General features: G+C 35.9%; 1 protein-coding gene across 4 annotated transcripts; it reads left to right on the top strand.

Moving 5' to 3' along the window:
- Positions 1 to 1,536: 1,536 nt before the first annotated feature.
- LOC113117558 (E3 ubiquitin-protein ligase rnf152-like) lies at positions 1,537 to 7,274 on the top strand. Of its 4 annotated transcripts, XM_026286333.1 has the most exons (4): positions 1,569 to 1,680; positions 5,591 to 5,681; positions 5,848 to 5,933; positions 6,012 to 7,274. In XM_026286333.1, the coding sequence occupies exon 4, from the start codon at positions 6,143 to 6,145 to the stop codon at positions 6,728 to 6,730; it is 588 nt and encodes a 195-aa protein (XP_026142118.1). In that variant the 5' UTR covers positions 1,569 to 1,680; positions 5,591 to 5,681; positions 5,848 to 5,933; positions 6,012 to 6,142; the 3' UTR covers positions 6,731 to 7,274. The 4 variants fall into 4 exon arrangements, with proteins under 4 accessions (XP_026142112.1, XP_026142118.1, XP_026142127.1 ...); XM_026286342.1 differs by lacking the exon at positions 5,591 to 5,681; XM_026286349.1 differs by lacking the exon at positions 5,848 to 5,933.
- The last annotated feature ends 3,416 nt before the right edge of the window (positions 7,275 to 10,690 follow it).

Genomic DNA, 10,690 nt, shown 5'->3' with positions numbered 1-10,690 from the left:
AACCTCTAAAATGCTGCCTTCGGAGCCCAGACAGCAAGCAGTTTTGGCCCAGATCTGGCCCACATTTAACCCGCATGAAATCCATGTGGGCCCAGATGTGGGCCGGATCTGGGCCGAAACTGCTTGCTGTCTGGGAGGCAGCATTCCAATGCAGGAAGGCATCCGAAACCAAATTCTGCTTTATTTACTGTCTCCGGAGGCACCATATTCTGATTGAATTTTAAAGGCAGCATAGATGTATCGCTGCCTTTGATATCCGACAATCCTGTGTGTTCCATTCCATGACTGTTGAGCCAAAAAATAAAGATGGCATCTGAAAGTTGCGTTTGGTGGAAAGTTGTGTGTAAATGTATATTTCTGACTAACTTTTGCCCTTTGATATTATTTCTAGCAAGAAATCAGTATTATAGTAATTAAGTATTAGTTTAGTTATCACCGAAATTTGTTTTATATTGTTGTAGATCATTAAACCGTTAAGCTGCCTCGCAGAGGTGTCATGGCCATTCAAAGTTTCTGAGCCAAGTGGATTTTAAATTCAGCTTCCAAAGGATAAAAAAGAGATAACTTGCCTTATAACCAATCACACACGATTCTGTTGAGATTATTAATGCAATTGCCAATCAGAGACGTTCAGATGAGTCATTGCTGAAACCCTGTGTTTTGTTCACTTGCTTGCTGACTGAACTATATGCATAAGAATGTAAGTAAGGTATTAATTTCACAGTGTAGACAGCTTCAATGATTTAAATGGGATTTTTTTAAATGAGAGTGCCTGAACTCTGGCTAGACTGAAGTGAAAATGTTCTTTGATAATGTAAGTGTACTTTGCTCTTTGTAAAATGAAAATGTTACAGTAACTTATTAAATATTTTTAATGTTATTACATTTTTATTTGATTAAATTCCCATTAAATACAAAGCCAGACACATTAAACAAATATTTTATGGCATAACACACATATACTTAAGTAAAAAGTTGGGTTTTTATGTGTAGTTAATAGCACACTATTGCTCTGCTTTGCCCATAACCAATTATAGATCAAATAACAATCTAGTGCAAATCACATTTACTTACACATGTTTGAAAAGCAATATATTTCCTGATAGTTCACATGTTTAGAAATCAAATAAGAAAGAATAAAATAAAATAAAACATATATCAGTTATACAGTAAATGGGATGCAGTGTCACGTGACAATCATGACGTGATATTTGAATTAAATAAAAATAACTTAAATATTTTGCCTTTAACCTTTATACGTTTATAAAAAGATCCTTAAAAAACAAAGGAAAGATTTAATTTTTTTTTGTATGTTTACTTAAATTGAGGACTGTTATTGAAAAGATTGTTGTGCATATTGTTCAAGGCAAGTAGCCTACGTATTTGTTTTTAAACAAATGTAACAAAATGTAATCCGCCTTCAAACAACTAAACTATCAGACCTGTTTAGACTTGATTAGCTCTGGTTAAGGGGCGTGGCAATATGATTAGCGGGCTTCTCTATTGGCTGTTGTCTTCGCAGAGGTCGCTCGCTATTGGCTGCGCTGTGGTTGTAGCAGAGAGCGTTTACAGTACAGTACTACAGCCTTTGAAGAAGGCAGAGTGAAGTATGATAGATGAGACTGCTCTGCATGCGATGTCCTGTCTTTGCATAGACGAAAACACCTTTCGATATGCAAGGTGAGTTTCCCCCCACTCTTTTCAAAGAGAGGGCTAAAACTACTTGGCTTTCCTATACGTGCACTCGCATTAAATTTGTTCTGAGATTTTATCCCTTGTTAAACAATAACAGAGTTAACATCAAACAAAATCTGTTTGTTTGGATCAGTGTAGTTCCACTGCATCGATGCATATTTGCTGCATTACGTTTCAACCGCGGTTTGTTCTGAGCGTGTTTAACTTTTATTGGAGCACATTGTCTGTCAAAGCAAGTTTAGCCTCTAGCAGCCCATCAAGTTTTGCATTGTGTTTTATTTTATTTGGTTGTATTATGCATCAGTGCAGTACGGAAGGAACCTGCTCTTTTACACTGCAGCAGGGTTATTTTGGGCAGTTTCTGTCTCTGTTCCGGCTGATGTCTTGTTTTTATTGTTTAGAGACGTTGAAATGGCCGCGTGTCAAACCACAGCTAGCTGCCTAACTAGGCGGCATTTCTGGGTGACATAGGCTCGCTGGATGCCCAGAAATGTGAGCAGGTTGCTAGGTTTTGAGACGCCGCCAATTTCAACTATTGTAAATACGCCTGTTTCTGAAAACAGACGTGCCCTGATAATGCCTGTACATGTCACGCAGTCCAAAATATCTGGGTTATCTTTATAAATCCCAAACTTCAGCACACAGAGTCTGTTTATATGTCATTCAACTTCATCCGAAATTGGTTGTTTGACTTTACCCTGTGTCTTCATTAGTACATTCCACTGGTATTATCTTGCATTATCTCATCTCAGTGGTTTGCTATCAGACACTGCTTGATCCACTCAGCATTCGAGTTTTCCTTTTGGTTCTTATTAACATGGGTTTGTGTTGGTGATCGGCATGTACTTTAATCAGTCTAAGAGTTCTGTTCATTTGACACCCGTTTGTTAAGACAGGATTTTAGTACAAAGTTAAACACTTATCTGCTCCCTGTCACAAACACTCAACTCCCTGCTCAACTGAAGTTCAGTGTGCTTTGATTCAAAAATAAACACAGAGGAAAATCTGTGTGACTTTGCCGCATAAATTACGTGTCACACTGGGATGTTTCACATTTCTGCATTGTTTGCGCAGGTTAACGCTGGAGGTGGCAAGCTGTAATGCCAACATCCCACAGGCGTCTTATGTTGCATGAAAAAAGGCATCAAAAAGTAAAGGCCAAGGGCATGCATGAATGACGCCCCTCCCCACCTGCTCAAGTCAGCGCATTACCCTTGAGAAATGTCTCACGGCCTTAATATTTTTTTCATTTCCCCTCTTTCTGACAAATCCCCTGAATCAGCTGCATCCATCAGGTTGATGCTAGCACACAGCTGACGGTTTGGTATCTGCTTGTTTCATTGTCTTAGTTTTCAAGACGTTGGACTTAAGATTGACCCTCAGTGAAGCATCCACCATGGGATTCATGTTTCTTTAAAGATATAATCGTAAAGGCATAGTTTCACATTTGATAATATTTTATGTGGGGCACATCTAGTGTGCCAGTCCCATTGTATTTCTTTAGTCATACTCTTAATCCTCTATTGTTTTAAAGTAAATGTAAAAAGGCAAATATTTCCAGTTTGTGTTGAAAATATGTCAGGTTAAACTAAAGCTAGCTTGCTCAGTGTAAAATGAGATCCTGATGCCAGTACAGAAGTGAGAACTCAAAGGACATGTTCACAAGGGTACACCTTCTCAAGTATTTCATATGATTTAGAAAATGTGCCCACAGGATGTTTAATAGATTGGCACGTTTTCTCCCCTGTGTGCCGAAGGAAATTATGCTGTGTGAAATTGAGCTGGAATGGTTTTCATGGTTACTGAAATACGAAGCACCTGAATTCTCTATAACAGTGATCTGGATTGGTAGCATTCAAATTTGTTTCATTTTTGCTGCACTTTTTTTTAATGACACCAATTTGAAGAGCATGAAATAATCACGGACTTCAAATGATGAACTGGGCTCATTTAGCCAAAAGGTTTTGGTAAATGAAAAGTATTCATGTCTGTAAGTCTCTAAAGCCTTCTACGTAATGCGTTTTGATTGGAAGTCCCAAAGAGAAAGGAAATATTTCCACTTCTCTGTCACAAGATAATGTGCACCTAATAACGCATAAGCCCTCGGGGGCGTCCGTCCATTCATGCCACAATAGCAGGCTTAATTGCATTATTAATTATTTTTCCCCTCAAGGGATGAAGTGGAATTATATGTATATGAGCAATTACTTACATCGTATAAACCTTTGAACTTGAAAGAGACGAACACGATGTGATAACTTTTGTTTTGCATGTCATGGTCACATGAGCAGTTAGAAGTGTAACAACAGGAAGTCTGGTGTGAAGTTTATGCTGAAAACGTGACCACAAGTCTTTTAACTTTAAATTAGTCACTTGGTAAGTGTTCATTCTTTTCTCAGGTGATTGACGTGTAGTACTGGCACACTTCATTTCACCTTGAATACTCATCCCTTAGTGACAAGCATTGAGCCAAGCAATTAAAATGCATATTAGCCGTACAGTACCTGAAGGAAACAAATGCCCAAAATTTAGATGAGGCAGGAATATTTAGTCAGAATTGGTTATGGTCAGAAGGAGGCATGAGTGCTGGAGGGGGTTTTGAACTCCCATTCACTGGTCAGCTTCATGCATGCAAATATTCATGTGTCATGCAGGTTTTTAGAAATTGTGCCTAAGGGCTCAAGTAAACTAGGTCACATTTTGCTCTTGCTTGTAAGAGGAAGTTTTCCATCTAGTGAAAACTCGTATAAACACTCTAAGTGGATTACACTGCCCATTGAGTAGAACAGCTTTTTTTTTTTGGCAATGATACAACCCTGATTACAAAGTTACATTGATAACATAAACCATAATACTAATGTATTTAATTTATATAGTGTGGTTTGAAACATTAAATTCCATGATGTTATAATATTTAACCATATAAGTGAAGACAAAACTAACATAGGACCCAGATCAGAAGTCAGGAGAGGAGGAGTTAGATGTCACTGGGCGAGGTGCCACCTTATAATCATGTGTTTAGGAATAATTCATCATACGCGGATTGGGAGATGCACAAAGTGATAAGTATTTCTCATGTTACATTAACTTGTATGTATCATACAGCAAATATTTATCCATTTATCCAATATTGTTTCCAGCTAAAATATTTCAAAAAATGCTGAATGTAGGTGGCTGACAGTGCAGATTTTTCAAACCGAAAATGTTGAACCAGAAAATGTGCTTAAATGGGCAGAAAGTACATTTCCAATTTTGAAATACAATTTGAGAAAATGCTAAATGTGTTTTTAAAATATGCTCTTTGTAAAATATAAATGCATTTAAACAAAGTATGGCCATGCATGTTTGGCTTAAGAATAAATTCATTATTAAATCTCTGAAAAATGTAGCTGTGGTGGAAAGTGTCTGATGCATTTGGAGACTGTGTATTATTAGAAAATAATAAAAATGTTTTCACTTTTCAGACATGCTGTCTTCCTGATTGGTTTATGAAATGTGAAAAATGTATATCAAAATTATGTTAGAATGGTATTTTCATTAGTAAATATTGTTTCCATTTATGATCATATTTTTTTTATTTCACAAAATGTTCTTGCATGTTCCCCAATGAATTTACCTCTTGATATGATACAGTTTAACAGTAAAATGGGGCAAGTTTATTTATTTATTTATTTATAGACATACTCTGTGGCCTTCTATTTTAAAATCTAAAATTTTAATCATGAAATATTATTAGGCATTTTAGTTTCACCTCTAATATCTCTTCATTTAGGGCACAACTTAAAAACGGGCACATTTAACCTCATTCTCCCTACTTTAGGAATGGATTCATTTAGGCCATTTTAGGCCAGTTAAAGTACTATTTCTTTTGTTCTTTATTATCATGTATTGTTAGATGGGGAAGGATATTCCTGTAGACTGCTTTTATTTCCAGCTGTGTTCATTGAATGATTTGAAACCCTGCTTGGATCTGTGCTAAACCCATGGTAAGAATCACTTCGTGAAGCGATCAAGTAATTTCACATAATCAAAGAATTAATCACAGATAATTAACAAATTAAGATGTTTTGTTTTTAGTTCACACACACGATTTAACCTCAGCGTTCTTCACCGTGTCGGTCCTAATCCCTGCTGATTTGTTTACTTATCCAGGGCGTCTACATCGAAGTCAAGCCTGACGAGAATTTCGATCCAGCTCACAGCTAGCGCATGATAAATTAACCCCTCTGCTTGCATGTGTATGTGCCAAAGCTTTTCTCCTTTATTAAATCCTCGACAGTCTGTTTTTATGCAACATATTTGTCTCGCTTCCGCAGGAAGAGCTAGATGTGGATTAAAGCACTGACGACCAGATCAACACTGAGTGTTTGACGGAGAAGTGTATTGGCCAAACAAACCAGCAAGGATACCTTCATCGAAGCAACCGAGAAGCCACATTTTAAGGACGATGGACACCTTGTCCCAGAGCTCCAGGCTTGAGTGCCAAATCTGTTTCAACTACTTCAGCCAATGGCGCCGTCCCAAACTCCTGCACTGCCAGCATACCTGCTGCTCCGTGTGTCTGAGCCAGATGAGGCTCAGCCAGAGAGAGCTCCGCTGTCCTTGGTGTCGTTGTGTGACGCAGATCCCTGGCGGCCTTTCGGTCTCACATCTTCCAGATGACCCGGAAGTACTTTCAGTTATCGGTCTGTCTCACTCCTCCGAATACTCTCCCATCTTTATACACTTACCCAATAGCAGTTGCTACCTGCTGCCTGTCCCTTTGGACACAGATGGGGCGTTACTTCCTGGAGAACCGGCATGCCGATTTGTTCCTAAAAGCATTGGGGTGTTAAACATCTCTGATGGCCGGAGCCTTGTGCTGGGAGATGACACGGGTGAGGAGGGGATGGAGGAGGTGGCAGTTAAGACCACAGCATGGACAGGGGTTTGCACTGTACTACTTGTGGCATTCATTTTGATTTTTCTGCTCGGTATCGTGTTGCATAACATGTCCTGTGTGTCCAAACGCTTCACTATTATTTCCTGTGGATGAGACCGATTAATCAATATCAATTGTAAAGGACCTACCAATATGGTTCAATCTCTTAAGTGATTTCAGATGTGATTGTGATTAGGTACATCACATACCTATGGTGATTATATACTGTAGATGAGCAGAAGGGAATGAAAGAAGTCAAGGGCACAATCTATGCAATCTGTGGTATTTCAAAAGCCTATGAAAGCCCTGGTTCGTTCATTCTTAGGGAATGTGTTCAATTAATGTGCAGAAATGTAATTAAAAAGGTATTCTTTAGCTGTATTGACTCCATGTATTTGCATGTCTTGTACCTGAGGGAAATTAACTTGGTCTCTAATACTACAGTAGAGTTGTGCATTATTGAGTTGTGCAGTTTGTGACTGAAAAATAAAATGTAGAAATGAAATTACATATTACTACGTAGCTGCACTGCCTTTAAATAATGTTCATTGCTGTGTGTATTTGATTGGTTTATGTTTTATGGTGTTTCAACTAAGCAGTTTCTTTACATTTGTGACTTTGCCTTGGATTAAATGAGAGAAAACACCAGTCTCCGATTGATTTGTTTGACTATTTATACTTCATTCAAAACAAATGAATATTTATATGATAAGAAAGAACCTTTTGACTCTACATGCTGCTTAAGAAGCTGCACAAATACAGTACTGTTCATCACTGGGGCCAAATATTATTATATTAAAAGTTAATACTTTTATTCAGCAGTGAAGACTTTTACATTGATACAAAAGGGAAAAAAATCTAAGACATTTTATTTTAAAATGTTTATTCATTGAAGAATCCTGCCTGAAAAAAAGAGAATATAGTGTCCACAAAAATGCAGTTTCCAACACTGATAAGAAGTTTTTTTTTTTTTTTTTTAGCACCTGAGCAGTATTAGAATGATTGAATGAATCCTGAAGGATCATGTGACAGTGAAGACTGGAGTAATGACTGCTGAAAATTCAACCTAGCCATCAAAGGAATAAAGTACATTTAAAAATAGATTAAGAAAGAAAACCGTTATTGTAAATTATGATAAAATTACATAATATTCCAGTTTTTACTATCAAATAAATGCAGCCTTGAGCTTAAGCAACTTTTTTTCAGAATCTTAAAAAATCTTACTGGCACCAAATTTGTTAATGGTAGTATAAATCACAGATGCATTTTCCCCAGACATAATGAATGATGTTATCAGCAACTTGTTGGACATTAAATTAAATTAGATTCCTCTGTAATAAATAGTTTTATGTTACTGTTTTAAGCCTAAATCAATAGATTCATGTATAATATCTAAGCAAAGTCCCTTTAAGTGTTTTCTATATAATCTTCGATCTAAGTAATAATACTTTCCTGAATATGAATATTTGATATCCAAAAGTGAGGCTCACCCATCTCCATCAAAAGCTGTCAACACCACCCATCACACTTGATTGATGACAGTATTTGTGTTTTTTTTTTTTTTTTTTTTGTTACAAATATTTTTGTTCTTTGAATGCTATAAAAAAAAGAGCATGTATCTCTGTTGTATGCATTTTATTGTTTCATATTGTGATGTGGATTTATACTTTTACAATTTTGGGACAAATTAATTACTACACAAACTGGGGTTGAACGACTTCATATTTTTTAAAAGGCGAAATTTACAGGTTGAAAGTCGAATCGATGTCGACTAGTCATTGATGACATCATAAATGAACAAATAAGCCTGAACCTTGAGCTGAGACTCACACATGTTGTGCACAGTGCTGCCCACATGGCTATTAATTGCTCCTAAAAGGTTGTATATTGTAAATACATTCTGCTATGCTTTTAAATTGTGATAGGCCAAGTAAGATTATGAATAGGCCTGATATCTGATTTGATGACACATGATATGATATAAAATACAAATATCTTGTTACAAATGACAAGCAAATGACAGTACCGACATTGCACATGTTTTACTCTTAATAAACAGGTTTGACTGATTCAGCTACACTCTTTTATCACAGGTGCATAAACTTATGCTGTCAAATATTTACAGAACACACTGTATCTTTTCTGTTCCAGCATGCCTGTGATGATGATGTTCCAAAACAATTAAATAAATGATCAGTGTTATTATAATTTTTTTTTAAATGTGCATTTATAACACTATTCTTATACTTTGTGTACTTTTACTCTGGAATAGCAAAAAAAAAATCATTTAGCTTCAGTGGTGTTTCTAATGCAGCAAAAGAAGATATGACAGTTGAAATTGAGAAATTGAGACAAAAGTCATAATTATGACATCAAAAGTAGAAATGATGACCATACTACCATAGACATTCACCCTACTACATTTAATTCCACATTTAAAACTCAGAGATGTGAAAAAGCTACATTCAGGAAAGTGTACTGGTAATGTTCTGCCAGAACATTATCCATTAATTTTACAGACATTTCTGTTCACTCGAAAATATAATGTAATGCAGTGCAAATTCAAAATACAGGTAAAACACCTACAAAAAAATATATATCTTTTTTTTTTTCAGTGTACTTTAAAGACTTTGATTGTACATATAATGGAAGGGCTTTGTTTGGGATGAAACATCTGCTAAATAAATAAATAAATGTGTGTATGTAGAAGAGTGACAGCTGTTAACAGCAGCAAAAAAAAAAAGGAATAACTTCTTATTCAACGCATTGCTTTGAAAATTAAATGTTTCATATTAAAATATGTTTGTTTTTTAGCATGTTATTTTGTGAGTAGATGCATATACAACTGCCAAAAGAGCACACCTCATTTACCTTGGCCTGTATGTCAACATGCTACAGAACTGCATGCATTTGCTGAAATCATGCAAAGTGCCAGGCAGTACTGTACATGATTGATGGTGTTGTCCACATGTCATTTTCTCTTCAAACTTGAGTAAATCACCTATCCAAAGGGGCCTTTAACAGGCCATTAACACACACCACTGACACAATCCATCTTCTCAGTCACACACCCTTACAAATCCCTTTAATGCTCTGTGCAAGGATGCTGTCATCTGCTTTTGATATATATATTTGGGAAATATACGGATACAAAATATTGTCAGGACAAAGAGTTTGGGATAAAAAGGGTTAAAAAATACGCTGTTCTGACTGATTTTCAATCTTAACTGTCAGTTGTGGGCTAGAAGACAAATTTATCCCAGCTGATTGGTTGTGCTGCAATAAGAAACCTAAATTCAGAGGGACCTGCATGCTATATCATTTTTTTTTTTTTTTTTTTACTAATGGAGCTTGCACAGCAGGTGGTATACAAATAAATAAATGTGTAAAATCACTCTCACATAAAATTCCTTTTGTGCAGGACAAAGAGCGAAGCATGAAAACCAACAAGCTACAAACAAATTCAGACATACGGAGACCAAAAATGTGATTGATTTGTGCACTGAAAAAGTTTATTTTTATTCTTATGATGTTATTACGAATATTTGTGACTTCTACAGTGTTCAGTCTCTCACAATCACATAATTAAGTTATCAATTTAGTAGCCCCGACCATTAGAAGATCATACCAGCAGGAGGCACTAGTACACTGCAAAACAAATGAGCAGAAATCCCGATTTCTTCTCCTTCAAAATGCACTTTATTTGTTGATCTTGATAGAGAGCAGGTGCCATTTAGTCACGTTATAAGGAATGACTCATCTCTAAGCAGCGTGTTGGTTTAATGAAAATCAGCATGTGACCATCTATTTCTTTTGGTCAATGTGGCTCCACTAATATGTCTTTCAAACCTCATTTATAACTTAATTCATTAGTCAAAAGCTACAGGATTTGTAAAGGAGATCACATATAGCACACTTCGCCTAGATGAAGAATAAATTATTAATAATTGCTAATATATATATATATATATATATATATATATATATATATATATATATATATATATATATATATATATATATATATATATATATATTATAAAGATTCAAAAAGAAAGCTGTAAATTATTTTGC

Source organism: Carassius auratus, chromosome 2, assembly GCF_003368295.1.
Source record: "Carassius auratus strain Wakin chromosome 2, ASM336829v1, whole genome shotgun sequence".
Classification (NCBI taxonomy): Eukaryota; Metazoa; Chordata; class Actinopteri; order Cypriniformes; family Cyprinidae; genus Carassius; species Carassius auratus.
This window is presented reverse-complemented; position numbering and strand designations above follow the sequence as displayed.

Bases quoted from the DNA above. Each gene is read 5' to 3' on its own strand.
- LOC113117558 (XM_026286327.1), top strand. From the start codon at position 6,143: ATGGACACCTTGTCCCAGAGCTCCAGGCTTGAGTGCCAAATCTGTTTC.